Source organism: Manis javanica, chromosome 3 (assembly GCF_040802235.1).
Source record: "Manis javanica isolate MJ-LG chromosome 3, MJ_LKY, whole genome shotgun sequence".
In the NCBI taxonomy this organism is placed as follows: domain Eukaryota; kingdom Metazoa; phylum Chordata; class Mammalia; order Pholidota; family Manidae; genus Manis; species Manis javanica.
This window is the reverse complement of record NC_133158.1, coordinates 112240205-112267969: the sequence shown is the minus strand read 5'-3', so window position 1 is coordinate 112267969 and position 27765 is coordinate 112240205. Positions and strand designations below refer to the sequence as shown.

Sequence of the window (27765 nt, the reverse complement as noted above, 5' to 3'; positions counted from 1 at the left end):
AAGAGGCGGCTGCATTGAGGTCACGCAGCCCCCCACCCCCCACCTCCGCCCTCTGGTCCAAGTGGCTCCGGGCCCTCCCCCAGTGCAGGCTTTCGCCCGGCCCGACACCGCCAACGCCGCAGGTGCAGCTCCGGGGCAGAGTGCGGGTAAGTGGCCGGTGCAGCTCCAGCTGCGTTGACGGGAGTCAAGGCGGGAAGAGGGAAGGGCAGGGAGGATGGCATTTGTTTCCATTCCTGCTTTTGCTGGCTGCAGAGGGACCAGCAGGCACCAGCGACTGCGGAGGCAGGCCGGGGAGCTTGGACCCCCACATTCTCGAGGGCAGCTTGCCCAAAACGGTTCCCGCAGGATATGCCCAAATCTAGGGGAGACAGGAAGCTCACGGCGACCTCTTCTCAGGAAGGGGAAAGGAGTCAATGGGTATACTCCACTTTTAGAGCTTTGGATCCAGACAGAGGCTTGGACTTGAATCCTCTCCTGCCACCAGCTAGTGTTCTTGAGTGCTTCCGTAACTTTACTGCACCTAACTTCCCCATCTATAAAATGGGAGTCTAATGTTACCTCCCAGTGTCCCTGTGATGATGAAACCAAAAGACAGTACAAAATGCTGAGCGTAAAGCCTGAGAGCACAGACAGATCCGCCTTTATTTAGCGGGAAGGAATCTCCACTTCCTGTCTTGAGGGGTTCACTCTGGGCCAGGCCTGCCATCCCGCAGGGTGCGAAGATAGCCTCCTTGCCCAGGAGTTGCATGGGGGCACAGACGAGAGCAAAAGCCCTGTCACCTAGGATGCTCCAAGCTGGAACACCTACCTCTCTGGTTAATGGCTTTCCGGACCTGTGCTTGCAACGCGCAATGTGACAAGCATAGTTGCAGCTTTCCCATAGCAGGACATTCCTCACTGTGGCTTCTCAAACATCATTCTTCACTCCAAGACATCTTCTCAAAACAGTGGGACCACCGTCAAAATTATCAACATCTCAAAGCTCCCTGCTACAGAGCACAGTTCCCCTTGGTGGGAACAGCGAGGTCACGGATAGGAATGGTGTATGCCAGTTAATAAAGATACCTTACTCTCTTCCACTCTCCCTTTTGTGTGTTTAATGTTATGGGTTGCATTCTGTTAATCAAAGAAGAAACATGGGCCCATTTGGGAACCAGGGGAAGGAGGCAGACAGGGTTAGACCTTCAAGTGCTTCCAGGGTGGGGCGCCCTGCAGCTCAAGGTGAGGATGAAATGCGACACCAAACAGGAAAATGGACTCAGGAGAGCCACTGTCATCCTCTGACCCCGGTGTTTGGAAACAGATCTTGGCCTCAAGGGACATGGTCCTCTAGTACTAGAAGATGCTGTTGCGCAGTGGCGGTCTTCTCCAGCACTCCCACCCCCACAGTCTTTAAAATCTGCTCTAAATGCCTGATCCGGAGAAGGGGTTCGGGCCCGCCGCCCTCTCCCATAAGCACCGACCCAAAGCTTTGCCAGGAAGTTTGAATGTGAAGGTAGGGGCAAGCCTGGGAATGAGCCGCCACGCGATGGCTGCCAGCCCCAGAGCCCACACGACGTTGCGCACACTGAGTGCCTGAGACGGTTGGCGCACTAAGAGAGGGCTGAAGCCATGTGACCCAGCGAGAAAGACAAGTGTCTCCGTACTCGGGCGGCGCGTGGTCTCACTTCTGGGTTCTCGCTTCAAGGCTGTGATCTCTTCTCCAGCTTCAGCCCGCGCCCGGAGTGGCGGTTGCCGCTTTGCTGTACCCCTACCGCTGAGATCTCGTCTCCCTGCCGCCTGCCCTCGCACAACCCCCGCACACGCGCGGGATGTGCAGGTCTGTGGGTGTTAGCACCCGCCTCTCCCACCACCGCCGCCCCATGGTGGAGCCTTCGGACGCTGGGCGACCTCCCCTTATTCTAACGCCTTCAGCCCGCCTGCCCTCCGGGAGGCCCACACCCAGGGGGCGGCGAGGTTTGCAGGTCTGGACCCCCGTGGGGCAGCCGAGTGTGCCCTGTGGGCAGGTTTCCGCGAGCAGATGCCAAGCTCGCGGTGGTGGTCCCGCCCCTGCAGCTCCGGGTCGCCGCCTGCCCAACCGCAGGACCAACAGCGAACGGGCCCCTTCCTGGAGAACTTCCAGCACTTGTTAAGTTCACCGCCTGGCTGTGTTGCCGCCGCCTCCAGTGACCTCCGACTCTGTCCTTGACCTTGGTCCCTCAGTGGGCCCAGTCAGGTGGACTCCAGGGGAGGAGGTGGGTCCGAGCGGGTCCCAGACCTGGGGGTCCTTGCAGACAGGATAGAGAAGCAATCGGATGGCGCCGGCGGTCAGTACAACAGCGTAGTGCAAACACTGGCACAGGGTCCTGCGGAGGGCAGTTGAAGCAAAATGAGTAATGAAAGAAACTACTTGTTATGTTTGCTTTTATGCTGTTTTGTTTTGTTTTGTTTTTTCATTTCATCTTTATTACAGCCCCGAGGTAGGTCTTATTGTTATCCTCATTTTACAGATAAGATCTGAAGTAAGGTTCTGAGAGATTAAATGTTCTTTCGCCTTTAGCAAGTAAGAGCAATGATTTGAAGCAGGATGCTTGATGCCAAAGGTGGTCTTAGCCTTACTATAGGCATATCTCTCAAAGGAGGCAATGGGAGCAAAGCTGCTAAGGTGAGAAACAACCCAGGACAGGAAAGGGGGACTACAGAAAAACGTGGTGTTTCCGGAGTTCCAAGTTCTGTACACAAAGAGTTGAGGGTGGAGGACAGAGGGAACCCTGGGGCTGGTGGAAAGCCTGTAAGCAGTCAGGGATGTGGCCTTGGTTGTGAAGGGCAGGGAACACAGCAAGGCGGGTGAAGTCTACTTTAGATCATACTTCTGTATATTTTTCTCATTGTGCACACGTAGAAAATGATTCCTTTTGTTTGACACACTGGGCTAATAAAGGAGAGGGCTGTTTACAGCTAGAGGCACCCAACCGAGGAGTGCCAGCCACCCCCAGCCCGTGCACAGTCACCCCTAGAGCAGCACGTACCCCAGTCACAGGGGTCCGGACTTAGACAGTGACAGTGGAGGACGAAGACAAAGAGCTGGGTTCTAGGGATGATTAGAAACAAAGGCAGTATGCCACAGTGAAGGGGTGAAGAAGGGAGGTGACTTCTGGGTTTCCGGAATGAGTAAGGGGATTACCAGTTCCCTCACTGCTGTGGGGAACATGGGCAGGGCTGGTTCACAGCACATGATGATTGCTCTTTGGCCACCCAGTGTCTGCGGTGGGTGCAGGAGCCCAACAGGCCATGGATCAGGGTGTTGGAGTCAGATACACTGGCTCCAACCCTAGTTTCATCAACCCACCAATTTTATTGGGCAGAAAACTTGACCCCCCTAAACATGTTAATTGATCTCTAAGGTAAGGATAGTGATAGAATCATTGGGTTGTTTGGGGAATAAAATGAGATAATATACAGTGACTGGAATATAGTAAGTCTGAAAATGGCAAAGCTATTATTAATAGTAGTAGTAAATCTGAAGCTCAGAAAAGAAGCAGTTTCATCAAATTTGTCATCCAATGGAAATTGAAATCATGAGAAGAAATGAGATGACCTGAAAAAAGAGTGTTGAGAGTGAGAAAGAAGTTGAAGACCAGGAGTGCTGACATCTCAGGGGTGGACAGAGGAAGAGCACAGGAACAGATGGTCAGAGGAGGGGGACAGCCTGAGGGCCTGGTGTCGTGGAAGCCGTGTGTAGCGGCCACATAGTTGCCCCTCTGCCTCTTTTCTTCCTTCCTAACAGAACCTGATATTGTCAGGGTGAGCACCCATCTCTGGATGTCTGTGTGCCTCCAAAGAGGCAGCCCACAGCCACAGCCTCTAACTGGGAGGTGAGCCCTCACTGGTAATCCCATTTCCCTTGCCAGTGATTGCTTTAGGAAGCTGTATTTGATAGTGTTTTGGCCAAGGAGACTTGGTGGAAATGGGGGACTTTCAGAAAAGACTTCTTTGATTTTAAAGAGATGCACATGAAAATCAAAACCACAATGAGATATCACTTCACGCCCACTAGGATGACTAGAATTAAAACCCAGATAACAACAGTTTTTCAGGACAGAGAGAATTCAGAACCCTCATTCACTGTGGGTAGAAATGTAAAAGATACCTTGGAAAATATCTGGCAGTTTCCCAATGACTAAACATAGAGTTGCCATATGACCCAGCAGTTTCACTCCTAGGTATGTACCAAGGGAAATGAAAATGTTATGTCCACACAGATACTTACATACAAATGTTTATAGCAGCATTATTCATAATAACCAAAAGATGGAAACAACTCAAATGTTCATCAAAATATGAATGGTTACAGAATAAATGCTATATCTATACCATGGAATAGTATTTGGCCATAAAAAGGGATGAGTGATACATGCTACAATGGGATGAACCTTGAAAACAGTCTGAGAGAAGCCAGCCACAAAAGGCCACATACTATGTGATTCCATTCATATGAAAAACCAGAATAGGGAAATCAGTAGAAACAGAAAATAGATCAGTGGTTGCTTAGGGGTTGTGGCAGGGCGATGGGAAGTGATAAATAAAGAATATGGAGGTTCCTTCTTTAGGTGATGAAAATGTTGTAAAACAGTAGTAGCGGTTGCACATGCCTGTGAATGTAATGAAACCATTGAATTGTACACTTGAAATGGGTGGGCTGCATTGTATATTCATTATATCTCAAACTGTTTAAAAAGAAGCAACAAAAAGAGAGTTAAAAAATACAGACTTTTCTTCTCAGTGTTGTCATGTCTGGATGGGATGGCTGGGATGCCTACCAGTGTGAGGACGATGTCCACAAAAGGAGAACAGCAGTCGTACACAAAGGAGAAGAAATCCTGCCATTTGCAACAACATGGGTGGATGTAGAGGCTATTATGTTGAATGAAATAGCCAGTCAGAGAAAGACAAACACCATATGATTTCACATATTTGTGGAATATCAAAACAAAACACAGTGAACAAAACAGCAATAGACTCACAGACACTGGGAAGGGACTGAGAAGAAGACACCATGGGGAGGGCTTGGGGTGGATGGGTGGGTAGGGTGAGGGGGATAAAGGGGCACAAAAATTCTCCATCATAATATAAGGTGGTCCTGGGGATGGTGGTACAGCCTGGAGAATATAGCTAGTGATTCTGTAACATCTTCGTAAGTGGACACATAGCAACCTCACTAGTGGAGGTGAGGATTTAATAATATGAGTAACCATTGAACTACTGTGTTGTATATTTGAAACCAATATAAGACTGTATACCAATAGTTCAACAACAGAAAAAGATTTTTTTAAAAAAAGGAGAAGGACAGAAATCCTGAGGATCCCTGAGAAGTGGCAGCAGAACCATGGCAGCTCCAAGCTCTTTGGTTGTCCTGTCAGGTGCTGTGAGGAACTGTTTAAGCCAGTTTGAGTCAGAGTTTTTGTTGATGTTGTTTGCAAACAATTAAGAACTTTAATCATAAAGGGCTTTCACTTGGGGAAGTAGCTGCTTATGGACACTTCAGAAGTGCTGGGTGGTCAGGCTCCCACTGAGCCTCCACGAATGACTGCAAACTGACCCCCTGTTGGAGCTACTGCGTCTGTCCCCCTGCCAGGAGAGTGGGACACAGGAGGCTGCCACTGGACCCTTGAGTACAGGAACACTGAGCTTTATTTGTGACCCAAGGACCAGAAAGCTGTCACATCATTGGGAAACTGCCACAGCTGCCTTTCAGCATGAACGAAACCGGTGAATGAACGTGGAACACAACTTGAGAACACTTTCCTGTCTCCTTGACCTTACTTGCCAGAAGAAAACAGAGCGGCAGGAGGACCGCCTTCACTTGACTTCCACCTTCCGGATATCTCCCATCCAATGACCAGGTCTTTGCTCTTTATTTCTACTTCCATTTTAGATCCTTTCCTAGAATCATTATTCCTTCTGCCTGGTATATAGTCCTTTACGATTTCTGAGGGCCTGTTGTGAAGGACTTTCAGTCTTGGTTTGCCTGAAAATATTCTTGCTTTGCTCTCATTCTTGACCTTTTTTTTCTGGACACAGAAGACAGACTGGTAGTTACTTTTTTCTTTTTTTTCATTTATTTGTTTTAGTTCTTGTGTGAGAAAAGGCAGTGTGTATCTGGGCCTTTTGATGGTTCCCTTTCCCCACAGGGTGGACCAGGCTGGGCACCAGGGATTCCAGAAGAAGGGCGACAAGGGGCCCTCGGACTCAGAAGCAGAAGTTGGAATCAGCATGAGGGGACCCGTGGTCAAGGTGCAAAAACAGGTGAGTATGGGGTGGAGTTTCACTGGGTGGTACAACTGGTCGTCAGCTGAAAGAGCGGGGAGGCCACTGGGGCAAGCAGAAGGGGAGGGTCTGCTGCTCAGAGCTGCAGCCCTGAGTGCCTGCCGGGCAGGACCAAGCTGGTCCCACGGCCCCTGCCTGCAGATGGGACGTTATTTTCTTCCAGCGTAGTGTTGTCATCCTTGAGGGCCTAGGCCCGCAGCCACCTCTGATACCGAAGGCCAGAATTCAGTACAAAAAGAGAAGCCAACAGGTATAGAATTTATACGCGGGATTAGGCACTAAAAGTCACTAGGTGCCCTGGAAGAATGGCCTGTAGTTTGGGCCTCCAGGAAAGGCTCTCTGAACACCCAGCAGTAATTAAACAGAAGAGCTACCATTTGTGTGGCGATTAGGCAAGTGTAATAAAAGTCACTGTGGAACTCAGTGGAATTTAGTAACACAGCACTGCTGCCAAGAATCAAGACTCCCCCTGATGACAGCTGTGTCTCCATACCCACAGAGCTGGGACTGGACACTGGAAACTGCCGCAGGAAAGCTCCTGTCTCCAGACACATATTTACTGGAAGAAAACAGTGAAAACTGCAGAAATATGGCCTGCCTCACATCTGCTTCCTAAATTCTTTTTTTCATTTATTTATTCATTAATTTATTTTGGTATCATTAATATACAATCACATGAGCAACACTGTGGTTACTAGACTCCCCCCATTATCAAGTCCCCCCCACATACCCCATTACAGTCACTGTCCATCAGTGTAGTAAGATGCTATAGAGTCACTACTTGTCTTCTCTGTGTTATACTGTCTTCCCCATGTACCCCCAGGTATATCATGTGTGCTAATTATAATGCCCCCTTTTCCCCTTCCCCCCCCTTTTCCCACCCATCCTCTGCAGTCCCTTTCCCTTTGGTAACTGTTAGTCCATTCTTGGGTTCTGTGAGTCTGCTGCTGTTTTGTTCCTTCAGTTTTTGCTTTGTTTTATGCTCCACAGATGAGTGAAATCATTTGATACTAGTCTTTCTCCACCTGGCTTATTTCACTGAGCATAATACCCTCTAGCTCCACCCATGGTGCAAATGGTAGGATTTGTTTTCTTCTTATGGATGAATAATATTCCATTGTGTATATGTACCACCTCTTCTTTATCCATTCATCTACTGAGGAACACTTTGGTTGCTTCCATTTTTTGGCTATTCTAAATAGTGTGATAAATATAGGGGTGCATATGTCTTTTTGAAACTGGAATCCTGCATTCTTAGGGTAAATTCCTAGGAGTGGAATTCCTGGGTCAAATGGGATTTCTATTTTTAGTTTTTTGAGGAACCTCCATACTGCTTTCCACAATGATTGAAGTAGTTTACGTTCCCACCGTCTGTAGGAGAGTTCCTTTTCTCCACATCCTGGCCAACATTTGTTGTTTCTAGTCTTTTCTATGTTGGCTATCCTAACTGGTGTGAGGTGATATCTCATTGTGGTTTTAGTTTGCAATTCCCTGATAATTAGTGATGTCTGCTTCCTAAATTCTTAAAACCTAATTTGCATAACTCAAGTTCAAAGGAATCTAAGAAATGAGTAGCTTTTTGTCTCATAGTCTTCAATAGAATAGGAAGGCATCCTGGAAAGAGATAGGAATTGTGGAAGGGATGTCTGTTGTGGGATGGCAGCAGTGCAGGCACCTGAAGTGGCCTTTGGATTTGACAACTGGAAAATCAGGGAGGGTCTTGATAGGGCTGCGTCAGTGCAGTGGGGTCAGCAAAGCACACTGCAGTGGCCGGAGAGTGGTCAACAGGTGTGAGGAGTGAATTCAGTGCATGTGGGTGGTCTGGGGATTCCTGCCAAGGGCAGAGGACAGAGCAGTGGTAGATAAAGGGCATATCAGTTTCAAAGGGGATTTAGTTGGTTGTTTTCCTGAGAATGGTAGAGAATCAAACATGTTTCTGGTTGGAAGGGCAGGTGCCAAGTGAAGAGAACAGAAGGAGCAAGTGGACACCCTATGGGTGGAGAACTTGCAACCAGTGGCAGGCATGCTCAGGATTCAGGAAGAAAGCTAATCACATTTTGCTAAGTGGGAAAACCATATGATAAAACAAACATTGTATGGTTTCTCTCCTGTTTTAAAAATGTATTGGATACACTGAAAATACTCAGTGAATTGTCAGATAGACCTCATAAAACCTAATTCTACTGTTGCAAGTCTGAACCCTGTTGAAGGGTGGATTAACTAGAGGGTCAGGATAAGAGTGGGGATGGGACAGGATGGAGGACAGCAGACCTATTATCTTGTAGGCCATATGGGTGCAGCTGGCCTGCTCCATAGGCTGACGCTCAAGTCATGAGCCCAACTTGCCTGCCCTCACCTACACTGAGGGGCAGCCTGCCAGCAGCACTGCAGCAAGCTCCAGAGGCTTAGGCATAGCTGCTCCACATCCTGCCCACCCTCAACAACTGTGGAGACATCAAGGTTCCCCACAGTTGTCTTGTATCACATCCTGAAATATCACACAATCCTGTGTGATTGCCACACAGCCCCCTGGCATTTTCCTGCCCTTCCCCCTACCAAACTGTGACCACAAAGGTCCACTGACCAAGGCTGTCTCTTAAGTATAGGACTTCCTTGAAGAAAGCTTGACATGGCTTACACTACCTTAGCTTTTCTCAATCCCCATCTTATCTCAAATGGCTCTTTCTTATGCAAAACTAATACATGAAATCAATCTCATATTATTATTGTATGTGCATTATAAGTCTGGGATCATTTTTAATCATATTGTTAGCTCCAGGTTTTGGGGTTTTCTTTTGGTGGAGGTGGTACCTAATCATGTGAATTCAGACTGAAAACCTATATGAGGGCAGGCTCATGGTTCCAAATTCTCAAGGGAGATCTCCCACCCACACCCCATTCGATTAGCATCAGGACCTAAGAAAGGCAGTTCTCCCTGCACTCCTCTGTACAAGATAGATAATAATAAATACTATAATATGTGAACAGAACAAAAGGCAAGGATACTGGAAGCAGGGCCTAGAGAGTATGCAAAACTCTGGAGCCAGATTTGGACTCAAGGACATATGCAAAACCAGGTGCATCTGAACATTGGTTTTTGTAGTCTATCAGGACTAGCAGGACAGAAGGTAAAGCCTAGTGCCCCTCAAGAAGGAAGCCTAGCAGGAGACTCCCTCAAAGCAGGAACTCCAGAGGGCTCCAGTCTCAGTATAAAGGTGACCCAGAAATAAACTCCGTTATCCTCAGATAGAAGCCAAAAAATTTCCAACTGTGATAAAAAGAAATGCACACCCAGAATCATCATGGTGAAACCACAGAACATAGCATATTAAATATTAAAATATTAAATAATATACTGCATTTTATAATGTAATGGAAATTGAGTACATAACTCTAAATTGTTAGGGAAAAAGGAATGAGAAAAAAGTAATCCAAAAAGAGAAAAGAAAGGAGAAACAGAAGACAGAAAAGATACAAGCCCCCCAAAAACACACACACAAAATATATAATTGCACTAAATTTAAATACTTCCAAATAAAGCTACATTTTAAAGACAAACATTGTCAGGCTGGGTAAATGAAATCCAGCTTTTTGTTCTTTACAAGAGACATATAAAAATATAAATAGGCAGAAAATATACTTCTGAAAGTATATATTTTGCAAGTAAAAGGGTAGAGAATCATGTACTAGATAAATACTAAGTAAAAGAAAGCTCACATATCTATATTAATATCAGACAATATTTTAGGGAAAAATATTACTAGAGATAAAGAGATAACTATATAATGTAAAATATTCCATTTTATAAGATATAGCAATTTTAATCTTTTATAAAAATAATTACATAGCTTCAAAAATAAGTTAAAATGACAAAATTACAAGGAAAATTACTCAAGTCTGCTATCTCATAAGCAATTTCAACAGACATTTCTGTGATTTGTAGACTAAGCAGTAGAAAATCATTAAGGATACAAAAGACTAGAGCAACACAATTAATAAAATTAAACTATGAACATATATAGAACCCTGTATCCAGTAACTATAGACCGTATACTGTTTAAGCTTCCATGGAATGTCTGCAAAAATGGACTATTAAAAATTAAAAGCTAGAGCAGGTGAGAGATAACTAGGCAGAAATAGGCAGAGCACAGAGGATATTTAGGGTGGTGAAATTACTCTGTGATAATATAATAGTGGATACATATCATTATACCTTTGTCCAAACCTATAGAATGTACACCACCAAGAGTGAACCATAATGTAAACTATGGATGTTGGATGATAATGATTATCAATGTAGATTCATCTATTGTAACAAATGTAACACTCAGGTGAAGGTTGTTGATAATGGGGAAGGTTATGGATGTGAAGGGGCAGGGAGTATATGGAAAATTTCTGTACCTTCCTCTCAATTTTTCAGTGAATCTAAAATTGCTATAGAAAACCAAAGTCTTAATTTAAAACATTCACTGTTTCAACAATAAAACGTTAGCCAAAGAAGAAATTGCAATGGAATTAGAAACTATTTAGAAACAAAATTGGTGATGAAAGTATTATATAGCAAAATTTTTGGGATACAGTTAACACAGTATTTAGAGAAAATTCTCTAACCTTAAGTACTTATCATAGAAAACAGGCTAAAAAATCAATGAGCTCAAAAATTAAAGGCTCAAAATTAATGAGCTAAGTGTTCATATCATAAGGCTTGAAATTTTGAAAGCAGCAAAATAAACCCCCAAAAAAGTTAAAAGATGAAAAAGTTAAAAAATTAATTAAAAGGAGATTGTTAACCTTTAAAATAAAACTGTCAGTTACATCACCAGCAAAAATGGGTTTATTTGGAATAGCAGAGATTGCAGTTCAGGACAAGCAAGCTATGGCTAAGACATAGGCAAGTCCAAAGAACAAAGCAGGGAAACACTCTTTTATAAAGGACAGGACTGAGTTAGAAGAGCTGCTTTACACAAAAAGTCCATTGGAGTAAACTGGGAGTTCAGAGTATAGGCTTTTTCATTGGCTGACTCATAACAACCTCTCATTGTCTGGGTTATTGTGAGGGGAGGAAGAAAACCGTCCTCCTGCTGGGGTAGTAAAAGTAGCATCCACAGCTTCATAGCCTTACAAAGTCCATCTCTTCTGGTTGGGTCTGCAGTTGACACCAAAGAGTAGGGCATGAGAGCTCCCCCTGCTGGCATCCTGACTCCATGTTGTGAGGTTTCCTTTTCTTAATTTTTGTAAGTTGAACAAAGCCAGAAATTATTTTTTGAAAAGATTCATAAAATTGACAAAATCTGGTAAAAATAAACAAGAAACAAAAAGAAGGCAGAAGTGACCAATATTAGTAATAGAGATAGCTTATGGGTTAAGAATATAGCCACATGCAATAAATATAAAAAGAATATATAAAGAATTTCTACACATAGTAGGAAAAGGATGGGTACGTAATAAAAATAGCCAAAAGGAATTCCACAAAAGAACAAACAAAAATGTTCCACAAGCATTTGAAAAGATGTTCGATCTATTAGTAATCAGGGAAATACATGTTAATACTACAAGATTCATGAAATCAAAGTATCAGGCAATACCTTAAATGAGGATATGAAGCAGTGGGCACTACAATATCTGATAGCTGGCAGGGACCTCTGGAAAACAGTTTGGCATGTTTAATGAAATTAAAAGTATGCACGGTGGAGTAGGAAGGCAAGGCAGAAACCTCCTCACACGCACACACCAAGGAAGCAACTATAGCAAATACTACTAACCCTGAAAATGACCTTAAGACTACAGAACAGCCCACCTGCACCTGGGGAAAAAGAGAAGACCACACACAGAAGGGTACATCAGCAGAGCCAACTGATTGGGATCCCAGCCCACAGTTGGGGCAAGAGGTACAGAGCAGGGAGAGTATAGGCACCAGGAGCTTTGCATAACTGGCCTTGGCTATCTCTTCTGGGAACACGAGCCCACATTGCACTGGGAGATTAGCAGGGCAGGACACCAGGGACAGTCGGAGCACTCAGGTAGGCTGAGACTCCAGCCACTTGTGGAGGACAGGCATTTTCTGCCAGTCCTGCTGAGACCCAAAGCAGATGCAGCTGTTTGAAAGGTTTGTCAACAGCTGGAAGGGTGCCAGAGGGTCAAGGGTTGGATGGAGCTCTCTCTTCAGGAGAAAGAGTAGGTAGATGACACTTCCCCAGCCCTCGCTTGATCCAACAGGTCAGGCACTCCTGGGAGCCCCAAACACCCATCCTCTTCATTGATGACTCAGCCCCAAGGCACTTCCCTGTGCACCTGTGAGACTTACTGCTATGGTGCAACTCCCCACCATCCAGCCTGCCCTGTGCCTACCCCAGAGCCTTCCCAGGAGCCCACCCATTAACCCTGCAGCTGCACCATCATTCTGGGGCAGGCCCTGCCCACAATGACCCCAAGCAGAAGCCACTGCTCTGATCACAAATGCTGGCTGAAGCAAACTGCCATCTCTGGAGGACTGAGACCACTGCTGGCAGATAGACAGAAAGGTGGCCCCATGCATATTCCACCACCACCAACTGTGACTCCACCACAAAGGAGAACTAGACACCAGAGAGGAAAGAGTCTTGAGCTTCTGGGCACCACAGAACACCTACTTCATAAAGCCATTACTCTATAGACCAGGAAGCATAGCAGATCTAATACAAAGGAAGAAATGCAGAAAACCTGAAAAAATGAGGAGGCAGAGGAATATGTTCCAAACAAAACTATAGGATAAGACACAAGAAAAAAGGCTAAATGAATCACCAATATTTCTCATAAATATTTCAAACTAACAGTCATAAATATGCTCACATATCTGTGGGAAAGTATTAAAGATGTCAGGGGGGGACTTCAACAAAGAGAGACAAGAGCTGAAAAAGAACCACTTGGAGCTGAAGAGTACAGTAACTGAAATGAAATATACAATGGTGGGAATGAATAATAATTGCTCCAAGTAGAGGAGACAATCAGTGAGATAGAAATTAGAGAACAGGAACACAATGAAGCTGAGGAACAGAGAGAAAAAAGGATCTCTAGGAATGAAAGAATGATAAGAGACCTGTGTGACCAAGCCAAACAAAACAATATTCATATAATAGGGGTACCAGAAGGAGAAGAGAGAGACAAAGGGGTAGAAAGTCTCTTTGAGGAAATAATTATCAAAAACTTCCCCTATCTGGGGAAGGAAATAGAAACTCAGGTCATGGAAGTGCAGAGAGCTCCTAACAAAAGGAAGACAACACCAAGACATGTAATAATTAAAATGACAAAGATTAAGGATAAGGAGAGTATTGAAATGAGCCAGAGAGAGAAACAAGATGACTTATAAGGAAAACTCCATCAGGCTATCAGCAGACTTCTCAGCAAAAACTTTACAGGCCAGAAGGGAGTGGCATGAAGTATTTAATGTATTGAAACAAGAGGACCTTCAACCAAGAATCCTCTACCCAAAAAGATTATCATTCAGATTTGAGGCAGAGATTAAGCAATCTTCAGATGAACAAAGGCTCAAGGAATTTATAACCACTAAACTAACATTACAGAATGTCAAAGGGACTGCTGTAGATGGAACTGTTCCTCAGACTGAATAGTTTTCACCAGTAAAAATAAACCCACAATAAAGGTAGTAGACCAATTACCAAGCAAGTATGAAATTAAAACAAAACAAAAGGAGTAAAACGAACTATACACAAAATCAGTCAAGAGATAAAGTGCAGATTCTGACATGTAATACACAAAGTGTGGAGGAGGAGGAAGAAGAAAAAAGTACTTTTAGATTGTGTTTGAAGTAGAGTACTTTAGATTGTGTTTGAAATTAATCATCAGCTTAATATAGACTGTTATATAGTCAGGAAGCTATCTATCCTTGAACCTTTTGGTAACCACAAACCTAAAGCCTATAATAGATACACAAAAAAATAAAAAAAGACAAATCCAATCACAACACTAAACAAAACCATCAAATAACTAGAGAAGATTATAAGAGAGGAAGAAAGGAACAGAGAGGAACTATAAAAACAACCAGAAAACAATTAATAAAACAATAAAATAAAATATCAATAATTACCTTAAATGTAAATGGACTGAATATACCAATCAAAAGATATAGAGTGGCAGAATGGATAAAGAAACAAGACCCATCTATATGTTGCCTACAGGAGATTCATTTCAGACCTAAAGATCTACTAAAAGTGAAGGGATGGAAAGATATTTTATGCAAATAATAAGGAGAAGAAAAACAGGAGTAGCAGTACTTGTATCAGATAAAATAGACTTCAAAACAAAGAAAGTAACAAGAGACAAAGAAAGACATTACATAATAACAAAGGGGTCAGTCCAACAAGAGGACATAACCATTATAAATATCTATGCACCTACCATAGGAGCACCTAAATATTTAAAACAAATACTAACAGAATTAAAGGGGGAAATGGACTGCAACTCATTAATTTTAGAAGACTTTAACACACGTCTCACATCAACAGACAGATCAACCAGACAGAAAATAAATAAGGAAACAAAGGCACTGAACAACAAATTAGATCAGATGGACTTAACAGACATCTACAGAGCGGTCCACCCAAAAGCAGCAGGATACACATTTTTCTCAGGTGTATATAGAACATTTTCCAGAATAGATCACATACTATGCCACAAAAAGAGCCTCAATAAATTAAAAAAGATTGAAATTGTATCAAGCAACTCCTCAGACTACAATGGTATGAAACAGAAATAAATTACACAAAGAAAATGAAAAAATCTACAAACACATGGAGGCAGAAAAAACATGCTTCTAAATAATCAATGGATCGATGAGCAAGTTAAAGCAGAAATCAAGCAATATGTGGAGATAAATGAAAAAAAAAACCGCAACAGTCCAAAACTTATGAGATGCTGAAAAAGTGGTTCTAAGAGGGAGGTACACAGCAATACAGGCTTACCTCAAGAAACAAGAAACTCTCACCCAATTCAGCAGTCTAACCTTAAAGTTAAAGAAACTAGAAAATGAAACCCAAATTAAACCCAAAATTAGTAGAAGGAGGGACATAACAAAGACCAGAGCATAAATAAATAAAATAGAGAAGAATAAAACAATAGAAAAAAATCAATGAAACCAAGAGCTGGCTCTTTGAGAAAATAAACAAAATAGACAACCCTCTAGCCAGATTTATAAAGAAAAAATGAGAGTACACAAATAAACAAAACAGTCACAACTGACCCCACAGAAATACAAAAAATTATTAGCGAATTCTATGAAAAATTATATGCCAATGAATTGGACAGCCTTGAATAAATTACCGTGGAAAATACAACTTTCCCAGACTGACCCAGGAAGAAATAGAAATTATGAACAGACCCATTACTAATAATGAAATTGAATTGGTAATTTAAAAAAATCCCAACAAACAAAAGTCCAGAACTGCTTCACAGCTGAATTATATTGAACATTTAAAAAGAGATAATACCCATCCTTCTTAAAGTATTCCAAAAGGTAGAAAAGGAGGGAATACTTCCAAATTCATTCTATGAGGCTAGCAACACTCTAATACCAAAACCAGAAAAGTACACTACAAAAAAGAAAATTGTAGACCAATATCCCTGATGAATATAGAGATACAAAAATCCTCAACAAAACATTAGCAAATGAAATTCCAAAATACAGCAAAAGGACCATCTATCATGACCAAGTGGGATTTGTTCCACAGATGCAAGGAGGGTAATATTTGTAAATCAGTACATTAACAAACAAACAAACATAAAAAGATAAAAACCATATGATCATCCAGTAGTGCTGAAAAAGCCTTTGACAAAATTCAACATTCATTCATGACAAAAACTCTTAACAAAATGGGCATAGAGGGAACATACCTTAACATAATACAGGCCATATATGACAAACCCACAGCTAATATCTCACTCAGTGGTGGAAAGCTGAGAGCTTTTCCTCTAAGACCGGCAACAAAACAAGGATGTCCACTCTCACGACTCTTATTCAGCATAGTACTGGAGGTCTGGCCACAACAATCAGGCAAGATAAAGAACTAAAAGACAGATTGGTAAGGAAGAAGTTAAACTGTCACTATTTGCAGAGGACATGATATTATATATAGAAAACCCTAAGAACTCCACCAAAAAAACTATCAGAACTAATAAATGGAATCAACAAAGTTGCAGGATACAAAATTAATACACAGAAATCTGTTTCATTCCTATATACTAACAACGAACTAACAGAAAGAGAAATCAGGAAAACAATTGTATCAAAAAGGAATAAAATACCTAGGCATAAACCTAACCAAGGAGGTGAAAGACCTCTACTCTAAAAACTATAAGACACTCATGAGAAAAATTAAAGACACTAATAAATGAGCATCTATTTGATAAATGGGCTCATCCATAGGAAAAATTAATACTGTCAAAATGGCTATCCTGCCTAAAGCAGTTTACAGATTCAATGCAATCCCTAACAAAATACCAATGGCATTTTTCAATAAACTGGAACAAATAGTCCTAAAATTCATATGGAACCACAGAAGACCCCAAATAGCCAAAGCAATCCTGAGGAAGAAGAACAAAGCTGGGGGTATTACATTCCATGACTTATAGCTGTACTACAAAGCTACAGTAATCAAACAGTATGGTACCAGCACAAGAACAGACCCAAAGATCAATGGAATGGGATAAAGAGACCAGATATAAACCATAAAATATATGATCAACTAATATATGATAAAGGGGCCATGAATATAGAATGGAGAAAAGACCATATCTTTGATAACCGGTGTTAGGAAAACTGGACAGATATCTGCAAGAGAATGAAACTGGATTACTGTCTAGCTCCACACACAAAAGTAAACTTGAAATGGATCAAAGACCTAAATGTAAGACATGAAACCATAAAAGTCTTAGACAAAAAGTTAGGCAAAAATATGTTGAATATATAAGCATGAACAGTTTATTTCAGGACACATAGTCCCAGAGTAGTAAAACAAAAGAAAAAATGAACAAGTGGAATGACATCAAACTAAAAAAGCTTCTATATAGCAAAGGACACCATCAGCAGAACAAGAAGTCAATCCACAGTATGGGAGCACATATTCATAAATGATTTATGCAATAAGGGGTTAATATCCAAAATATATAAAGAACTCATATGACTCAACACCAGAAAACACAAATAACCTGATTTAAAAATGGGCAGAGAAACTGAACAGATATTTTTCCACAGAAGAAATACAGATGGCCAACAGGCACATGAAAAGATGCTCCACATCACCAATCATCAGGGAAATGCAAATCAAAACCACAATAAGATATCTCCTCATATGAGTTAGAATGGCCACTGTCCAAAAGACAAGATATAACAAGTCTTGGCAAGGATGTGGAGAAAAGGCAACCCTCCTACACTGTTGGTAGGAATGTAAATTGGTACAACCACTGTGGAAAGCAGTATGAAGATTCGTCAAAAACTAAAAATAGAAATACCATTCAACCCAGTAATTCCAGTTCTAGGAATTTACCTGAAGAAAACAAAATCCATGATTTGAAAAGATATATGAACTCCTATGTTTATTGCCACATTATTTACAATAGCCACAATATGGAAACAATCTAATTGTCCATCAGTAAATGAATGGATAAAGAATACATATACACAATGGAATATTATTCAGCCATAAAAAAATCCTGCCATTTGGAGCAACATGGATGGACCAAGAGGGATTATGCTAAGTGAAATAAGCCAGCAGAGAAAGACAAATACCATATGATTTCATTTATTTGTGGAATATAGAAACAAAACAAAACAGAATAAACAAAATAGCAGTAAATTTCATAGACACTGAGAAGTGACTGGTGGTTACCATGTAGGAGGGGTTGGGGTACGTGGGTGGGCAGGGGGATAAAGGGGTACAAAAATCTGTCAATCATAATATAATTTGGTCACAGAGATGGTAGTACAGCATGGAAAATATAGCCAATGATTCTGTAACATCTTCCTATGTTGACAGATAGTAGCTATACTAGTGGGGGTGAAGATTTAACAATATGGGGAATTGTTGAACCACTGTGTTGTATACTTGAAATCAATATTACATTGTGCATCAACAATACTTCAATAATGAAAAGTATGCACACCCAGTGTGTACCTAGGTGTGTACTTCAGAGAACTCTCATATAAGAATGTTTATAGAAGCATTGTTAAGACAGAAAAAAATTAATAAACACCTGCAGATAACCCAGCAGGTAAGCAACAGTAAGAAAAGTAAATAAGTTTTCATATATTTATCAATGGAGTACCAAATAGCAATGAAAAGGAACTACAGTGACAGACAACAACATGTTAAATACCATTAACAGAATGTGGAGTGAAAGAAGTTTGACAGGTTACATAAGGAATTATCCCATAGATCTAAAATTCAAACACAGTTATAAACACTGAATTATTTAGAGTATGATCAGCTTGATGTGTCAACTGGGCTAGATGGTACTCCACAGCTGTTCAGTCAAATACTAGTTTAAGTGTTGCTGCGAAGGTATTCTGTAAATGCAATGAAAGTCTATAACCAGTTGACTTTAAGTAAAGGAGATTATTCTAGATAACCTGTGTACACCTGATACAATCAGTTGAAATGCCTTTGGAGCAGAACTGAAGCATTCCTGAATAAGAAGGAACTCCCCTCTGTGGACTGCAGCTTCCACTTCTGCCCAGGAGTGTCAGCCTGCCCTTCCTGATGGTCTCGCCTACAGATTTTGGACTTGCCTAGTCAGCCCTCACAAACACATGTGGTAATTCCTTAGAACAGCTCTTCTTACTACATATTTCCTACTGGTTCTCTTTCTCTGGTTGAATCTGACTGACACATATTTTGGTACCAGAAGTGGTTCTAGAAGGACAGGCTCTTAAGGATGATATTCTGAATAGGATCTGGGTTTTCTGGAATTAGTTCTCTAGTTTGACTATATGTAAAGACTCTAATGACTTTATTTCTAGTAGTAAAAAGGACAACTGATAGTCAATGGAGTGATGTGGCATTAGATACACAAAAAATACCGCCGTTGGATACTCCAAGCAAAGCTGTAGGTGACCACGTACATGATACCTTCAAAATTTTAGTCAGACTGAGGCATATGAGATTGGTGGCTTTCTTAACTGTGCTGGATAAAGTGGGAGAAGAAAAGGAAGTGCTCAGGGTTTCAAATTTTCAGCTCAGTATCCTCATAAAATGACCCAGAAACTTCTATATCTGCCCTGAAAGAGACCCTTATCTCCTGTTGCCTGTAGGGCTGAAATACTAAAAACTAAATGCAGAATCTCATTTTGTGAGCAGCTAAGTTACAGTGTGAATTGAATTCCCAGCCTCAAAGAGTGTCTACTGTTAAAGTGAAGGCATTGATTTGGAAGGATGGGATCTTGAGAGCTGGAATGGGGACATGTGGGGAGACCCTTTCAGTGTGGGAGACACTCCCTGAATTCTGATGAGCCTTCTTTCCCAGTTGAAGCAGCCTTTCTGCTCCCATCTGAAGGGATTGACCCTGTGTTGCCTGAGGAAACTGTTATGGCCTCCCGCAAGGTAGTTGCCTTGCAAGACGACATGTATTTTCCTCAGGACCTACCCCAACCACCCCGCTTTACTTCTACCTATAACTAGACTCAAGGCCCAGCAAGTCCCTAAGGGTGAGGCACAAAGGTCAAGACACTAGAATGATGAGCGCTCTCTTCCCGGCTCATAGCAGTGCCTCCTCACTGTCCCCACATGGCAGAAGGGATGAGGGAGCTCTGTGGGGTCCTTTTCTATAAGATCACAAATGCCATTCATGAGGATTTCACTTTTATGACCTAATCATCTCCCAATGTGCCCCTCCTGATAGCATCACATCAGGCTTTAGGATTTTATCATATGGGCTTAGGGGGATAGACACAAACATTCAGACCACAGCAGTGAGGTGCCTGCCCATCACCTTCCAAAAGGTTAGTTCCAGGGTATGTGAAAGCTGGAGGCCATGACAGGAAACAATGGGGTCAAATGTAGTTCATTTTTGCAGGGAAATAGATGGAATTCATTGAGGGTCCCAAGTTTTCAGAAGTGCAAAGAGCAAGCTGCCATGCTTGCTTGTGGATAGGAGGTGGTAAACAGGTTGGGATGTAAGACCCATAATCCTACCTGCAAATGTCATATTTAGACACTTAGCAAAATATTATATTAGAAAATATCATATTTAGCCAGTGTCATATTTAGACACTTGGAAGTATGGTTACCAAGTAACAGGTTACTCAATAGAGGCCTCAGTTTCTCTATCTGTACAATGGAAATATAAGATCCACTGTCCCAGACTGGAAAGGATTAAGTGAGAGATGCATGTACAGTCCTTGGCACTTAGTGGGACTTAGTAAATAGCAGCTATTAACATTTTTATCATATGTAGACCCATTTTGGGTTTGTTCAAACTATCCAATATATTGGTAATTTACATTATAATAACTAACAAATGTTATCCTCAGCAGATGCAGATCTGTGGAACCTGAGCAGCATCTGTAGCAGCTGAGAAGCCATTCTAGGCTCTTAACCCAGGGATTTGGCAGCAAGTTGATCTGAAGATGTCCGCCAGGGTGCTGTGGGGCAGCTTCAGCCTGCTCCGCCTGGTTTGGTGTCTCCTTCCGCAGACAGGCTACGTGCACCCAGATGAGTTCTTCCAATCACCCGAGGTCATGGCAGGTAATCCTCACCGTGTGTGGTTAAGACAAGTCACAGCAAAGTCTAGATTGGAGCTGACTGAATAGTTAGTGGGGAGGGAGAAACATGTCTCTGTAGATGAGCAGTAAATCCATGAGCCTCTCTGGAATAAGAACTTGGGAGTGGAGACTTCATCGCTCCCGAGTGGTGACATTGACCTTCTAGGTGAAACTAATGAAATTCTGACCTCTTTAATGTTTTCCGCTTGGACCAAAGTACAGGCTATTCAGAACAAGAGCTGTTTTGTACTTCTCAGTATAGGGATTTTATAATTGGGCTTCCCCATGGATTAGGGAAGTTTACACAGGCTTGTGGTCTGAGATAATGAAACTTTTCTTCTCTAGGTTCATCTGAGGGCTGAGGGAACCCAGATCTGGAACGCTCCCTTGTGAGAACTTCTCTGCCAGGTGGTGTAGGACACACCAGGTTGAGAATGATTGCTGGGGACCTTGAAGCTTTTCAGATGCTGTCAACAATGGTTTCCACCCCCTGATTCAAGACGGCTGCTTGAGCTCCATTCATCAAGTCTAAAACTAGGTCTTTCCAGACTGCAGAGAAGAGATGGGCATGCCTGCTCTCCTTAAAGGCATATTTTGAAAGTCACATACTTTCTGCCCATTTCCTGTAGGTCAGAATGTGTCACATGACCACTCCTCACTGCAAAGGGAGCTGGACAATACAGCCTTTATACCTGACTAAATACCCAGCTAAGAGACCTAGGAAAGAGGAGGGAATGGATACTGGGGTGACACCCAGCTATTTCTGCCACAGAGTTCAACAGGTGGATTTGTTTTTTAAGTAGAAATGTCTCCTCTTTTCCACACCTTTTGTTTTTTTTTAAGCTGAGCCAGTTAAAAGCAGCCAGGTTGATCTGGTCCTGGATTTTCTGTTTCCCTCTCACCTTTTGACATAGAGAAAACAGCCAAAAGGCTGGAGGATTAAGTGGCAGAAGCTAAGAGCCCAGAACAACCCAAGTTTGAGATGTTGTGGGGCTTGGAGCTGAGATGCAGAAATTAAGAGTTTGTTCCCCTCACCCCCAGCCTGCGGAGCTCTGGGCCACTGGGGCACGGGGCACAGACCAGCCCCAGGCAGCAAGTCATTTTTAATTACATAAGTATTGCTTCTTATAACAATTTAGGTATCATAGACAAAATTAAAGTCATTTTTACATAACCACAATTGCTCATTCCCTTCCCCCAGTCTCAAACTGCCTATCCTGGATGACAATCATAGTCACAGAGATGGTCTTTGACTCTGACTTTGGAGCCTCCACCGGCTCCTCTCCATACACTCTTGTCACCTCACTTCCCAGCTGTGGTTTCCCCTGTCCCCTTCACAGGTGGGACCTCGGGAGGGCTGAGCTCTCCTAAACAAATCATCACAAACCTAGCAGCTTACAATGGCTAGTTCACAGTTCTGTAAATCACAAGGCTGGCATGGGCTCTCTGTTCAGGGTACCACAAGGTTGAAATCAAAGCATGGACTGCGCTGAGTTTTTTCTGGAAGCTCTGGTGAAAAATATGCTTCCAAGCTCGTTCTTGTTAGTTTATTGCTACTGCAGAACTGAAGGCCATGATTCCTGGCTGGCTGTCAGCCAGGGGCTGCTCTCAGCAACTAGAAGCCACCTCATTCCTTGCCAATGGCTCCCCCCATCCTCAAGCCAGCAGCGGTGCCTCAAATCCATCTCACAGTTTAAATCTCTGACATCCTCTTCTGCTACCAGCTGGAGAAAACTCTGTTTTTAAAGGGCTGTGTGATTCTGTCAGGCCCACTGGATTTTCTACCTATTTTGTCATCCCCTGTGATGGAACCTAATCACAGGAGTAAAATCCATCATCTTCACAAGTATGGTGAAGGGTGTGTACATAAGGGGGCTGGGAACTCTTGGGGGCCATCCTAGAATTTTGTCTACCATATTCTCTGAACTTGAAACTGACTCACCTCTGCTTCTCTCTCTACAGAGGACATCCTGGGCATAGAGGCCGCACGGCCCTGGGAGTTTCTCCCCAGCAGCTCCTGCCGCACAGTGGTCTTCCCACTGCTGACCTCTGGCTCTGCCTTCTGGCTTCTCAGGCTCTGGGAAGAGTGGGGGCTGTGGCCTGGCCCCATGAGTGGCTACGCGCTGCTGGCAGGGCCCCGACTCCTCCTCACCACCCTCTCCTTTGCCCTGGACGTGGCTGTGTACCACCTGGCCCCCCTCTGGGAGGCGGAGCGCTGGAATGCCCTGGCTCTGCTGTCTGGTTCCTATGTCACCCTAGTCTTCTACACAAGAACCTTCTCCAATGCCATTGAGGGACTGCTTTTGGCATGGCTACTGGTACTGGTGTCTCGCCGTGTGGTTTGGAGCCCCACAGCCGAGCAGCCTGCCTCAGGCCCCTGGTGGCACAGCTGGCTTCTCGGGGGCATCGTGGTTGCTGGCTTCTTCAACCGACCCACCTTTTTGGCCTTTGCTCTGGTCCCCCTCCTTCTCTGGGGCTTTTGTGGAGTCACAGACCCTGGCTTCAGGTCGCTGACCAAGGAAGCCCTGGTGCTGCTGCCAGGGGCAACACTCACAGCAGCGGCGTTTGTGGCTGTGGACAGCTGGTATTTTTCCAGTCCCTCTGCCAGTACCCTTGTCCTTACACCTGCCAACTTCTTGCATTACAACCTGAATCCTCAAAACCTGGCCAGGCATGGCACACACATGCGGCTCACTCACCTGGTGGTCAATGGCTTCCTGCTGTTCGGGGTGCTGCATGCCCAGGCCCTGCAGGCTGCCTGGGAACGGCTGCAAGCCTGCCTCCGGGCCTTTGCACACCTGGGCTTCCTGAAGTCACTGGGTGCCCGGAACCTGCTCTCCAGCCCCAGGTCTTGCCTCCTGCTCCTCTACTTCATGCCCCTGGCCCTGCTGTCTGCCTTTAACCACCAGGAGGCTCGGTTCCTGATACCCCTCCTGATTCCCCTAGTCCTGCTTTGCAGTCCACAGACCCAGCCTGTACCCTGCAAGAGTAGCCTGGTCCTTTTCAATGGCCTGGGCGCCCTCTTCTTTGGCTGCCTACACCAGGGTGGCCTCCTGCCTGGCCTGGAGCACCTGGAACAGATAGTCCATGCCTCTGTGCTCCCCAGCATACCTACCCACTACACGCTCCTCTTCACCCACACCTACATGCCGCCCCGACACCTCTTACACCTCACTGGCCTGGGGTCACCTGTGGAAGTGGTAGACATGGGTGGAACTGAGGACTGGGTCCTGTGCCAAGCCTTGAACAACTTCACCAAACAACCAGCCTGCCAGGTAGCCGGTGGGCCATGGCTCTGCCGCCTTTTCGTGGTGACCCCTGGCACCACCAGACCTGCTGTGGAGAAGTGCAGCTTCCCCCTCAAGAGTGAGGCCCTCATGTTTCCCCACTTGACCCTGGAAGATCCGCCAGCCCTGTCTTCCCTGCTGAGTGGAGCTTGGAGGAATCATCTCAGCCTTCACATCCTGGAGCTGGGGGAGAAGCCTGACAATATGACAGAAAAAACACTGCCCATGATTCAGCCATAGGAAAGTGCCACTCCACTTCTATATGGGTAGCTGGGCTGGGCTGATTCTCTTCCTTTCCTTTCCCTTCCAGAATTCCCACCACAGCCTCTTCTGTGCACAGCCTTCGGCTGCTCTCCCTGACGGGTAAGCTGGTACCCTTTCCCCTCAAAGACCAAAAGTCTAATGAATCATGGTCCTGAGGCCAAGGTCCCCAAAGCAGTGGATGTAACCAGTGGTGCCTGATGTTTGTTCCTATTCATTGCAGCCACTGTGATATTTTAAATATATAACTAGCATATGGTTGTGCAAAGAGACAACGACCTAATAATATTCCTGAAAAACATCTCCCAAACCTTCCAGTATGCCTTACCTTTGCTGTCAAGACAATCCCTTGGCTTCCTAGCTACCTGGGGAGGCAGTGTAGTGGTTAAAAGAGCAGGTAGCTCAGATTCAGGGCCCCAAGTTCTAGTACCTGCTTTGCCAATCTCTGGCAGTGCAATCTTAAGAAAGTCCCCTCCCCTCACCCAGCTTCAGTTTTCCAATCTGTACAATAGACCAGAGGATCTCAAAGTATCTGTAGCCAACACTGTGCTGTTCCTGGTTCTGTAGCACCTGTCCCCTGGCTAGACAGGTATGTGTCTCCCAGAGCTCTTTAACATAGAAGTGGATGTGGTGGTGTAATTAATGGCACTTGGGTGCCTGCTGACTTAGTGTTCAGCTGTTACTAAATGAAGTAGTTTTGGAATCTCTCCCCCCTTCTCTTCTACTCCTGTCTCTGAGAGAGGTGGATGGACTTTCTTCATCTCACCCATTAAGGACCATTCTCCCAGATTAGAGAGCCTACATGTTCTCCCTACTCTGCCTGCCCCAGTGGGAAGGGAGAATATACAAAGCTCAGGCAGTATCCAGCAGCACTTGAGGACACCCTGGTTCTCCGAGAGGCCTTCTTGCATGTGGTCTGGGCACTCTCCAAGCTCAGAGCCCCCATCTGACACTCTCCTCACAGAATGGAGAGCAAACCCCATGCCAAACCAACACATCACACCCCAACACATTGCTCCCCACAATGTAACCCCTTGAGCAGTCCACTGGGAGTGGGAGGAGCTTGGCACTAACTCTGTCTTCATTCTCTCCCCACATTCCTACTGTCTCATGAGAACCAGAGGCACTCAGGCCACAGAGGTCAGCAAACTGGAAGTCAGCACAGAGCAGGAGACCAAACCTACCCAAATGCCCAAAGCAGAGCACTTCCCTAGTCCTGCCTTCCTCTGGCTAAAAGGTGGGTCCCCTTAAAGCCCCAGCTCGGCGGCAGCTGCTAGGGTTAGTGCCAAACCTTCCTCATGACTCCAACCCCGGGGAGGAAGGAAGTCAGTGGTATGCTGGTAAATGTTTAGCAACCCATTCTCTGGAGTAAAAAAAGCCCCAGTTGGTAGTGTTTGGTTTCCATGATATAAATACTCCCACCATGGCTGACTTCAAACTACTCAAATGTTACTGAACTCCTAGTTGGAGGGAGATGCCAAGGATCTGCTCTTATGCATCAGTATAAGCTGGATCTAGCACACTACCAGCCATTTTCCTCCTTTAAATCCTATAGTACCCATTCATGACAATTCATCATTCTTGTGGCTTATGTTTCTGCCATGAATCTCTGATCTGTCTTCCTACCCCTAATGCTTAGCATCATCTTTGGCACATAAGCATCTAATTGTTTACTTTGCAGCCAAAGATGGCATTTATACCCAACAAATAGAAACCAAGTGCCACTTTGGAGCCACCACAGACTTGAGGGTCCCAAACCCTCTGGGCTTCTTGGAACTTCTGCCTTTTCCCTCCCCAAGTTGGATCCACCACCCTGGAATTCCCTGGAGGAAATGTTGGTGTAGCAGTACATGCAGATGGTGGTGGTCTAAGCTCTAATAAAGTTGTCTATCAAGTGTGGGTATCTAGAACTATGTAGCTTCAAGGGGTGAGTTGGAATTGTCCTGCAGGATAGTGGGGTGGGTTGTTCTGTTTCTGTAAACTGGGTAGCTAGTGAGATGACAAGCAATGAAGCAGAGAAGCATCCAAATCACCTGTGGCTGGAGCAGAAGGGCCTCACTTTTCTGTCTGATCCCAAACTTCGATAAAATGGAGAGAATTGTTCTCATAAAAAATAATAAGCAACTGCCCCAGTCTCTTGCTCCCCTGTTCTTACCAAGTAAGTTTATCTAGAAGCTTCATTGCTTCTTCTACTGCTCCCTTTTGTCTCTCAGTTAGAAGAAAACCTAATAGTGTATGTACTTGTTTATTGAGGGTACTGGGCTGGACTGGGAACTGCTAACAATCTGCTCTGACATCCAGAGACCAATGAATGGGATTGAGACCAGTGAGGCACATAAGGCAGTAGGATGAACAAGCTCTTTGGGCTCCTGACTTCCAAGCTCAGAGGAGAATCCAGAGAGCCACCTCTTATGGGAGGATGCCAAACCAGGACTTTGGTCATTAGGAGAGTGGGATTTCGGTCCTGAAAGAGGATTAAATAGTACCTCTGATGAGAAAGCTGGTGGATGAGATGTCAAATCAGAAGTTTGACCATTAGGTTAGTGGAGAACAAGCTACTTTAGCTTCCCCATCCCCAGGGTAGGTCTTTCGCCCTATCAAGCTCCCTGTTATTATGCCAGAGTATAAATTGTTTGGTCACCAATTTAGAAGCTTCTCCTGTGGCTTCAAGCTTTCTAGATTGCATGATTAACTGTGCAGCCTCATTACAGATCAGAAATTCGGTCAGAAGCCTCAAGTGACAGGGTATTTCTGTATACAGTGGATTTGCTAATCATTGGCACATTAGCTGGACAATAGTCTTTAGATTATATTCCAGACCCTCTAAAATAGGGAACAGATATCTAGATAGCTTGTTTCATGGTGGACAGCAGTCCCAGTGGCAGTAGGGTTCAATGGTGACTTGGGCGGGGCAGGGGGAGGGGGTATGTATCTTCAGGGGCTGAAGGTCAGAGTAAATGCTGCAGAGGGCTGTGATTAAAGACTTAGGCCCTGGAGTCAAACACCTGTATCCACATCCCATTCTGTAAGGCCATGGGCAATTTAAATAGACTACCCCTCCTGTGAAAATGCTTGTAAAGAATAAGTGAGATAACCCACACAGAGTAAGCACTCAACATGTGTTAACTAGTATTACCATGTCCAACAATCCCCCGATTCCTA

At 44.1% G+C, this 27765-nt stretch overlaps 1 protein-coding gene across 7 annotated transcripts; it reads left to right on the top strand.

Annotated features, from left to right (window-relative positions):
• The first annotated feature begins 8 nt into the window (after positions 1 to 8).
• PIGZ (phosphatidylinositol glycan anchor biosynthesis class Z) lies at positions 9 to 27680 on the top strand. 7 transcript variants are annotated; one of them, XM_073231847.1, is made up of 5 exons: positions 9 to 146; positions 6171 to 6285; positions 20828 to 21038; positions 21401 to 21463; positions 23018 to 27680. In XM_073231847.1, exon 5 carries the CDS (start codon positions 23164 to 23166, stop codon positions 24580 to 24582), a length of 1419 nt encoding a protein of 472 aa, XP_073087948.1. In that variant the 5' UTR covers positions 9 to 146; positions 6171 to 6285; positions 20828 to 21038; positions 21401 to 21463; positions 23018 to 23163; the 3' UTR covers positions 24583 to 27680. The 7 variants fall into 7 exon arrangements, with proteins under 7 accessions (XP_073087948.1, XP_073087949.1, XP_073087947.1 ...); XM_073231848.1 differs by having other exon boundaries at positions 21401 to 21837; XM_073231846.1 differs by having other exon boundaries at positions 21401 to 22913.
• The last annotated feature ends 85 nt before the right edge of the window (positions 27681 to 27765 follow it).

Bases quoted from the DNA above. Each gene is read 5' to 3' on its own strand.
- PIGZ (XM_017666099.3), top strand. From the start codon at position 20,921: ATGTCCGCCAGGGTGCTGTGGGGCAGCTTCAGCCTGCTCCGCCTGGTT. The intron at 21,039-23,017 runs GTAATCCTCACC...CTCTCTCTACAG, and splicing joins ATCACCCGAGGTCATGGCAG to AGGACATCCTGGGCATAGAG.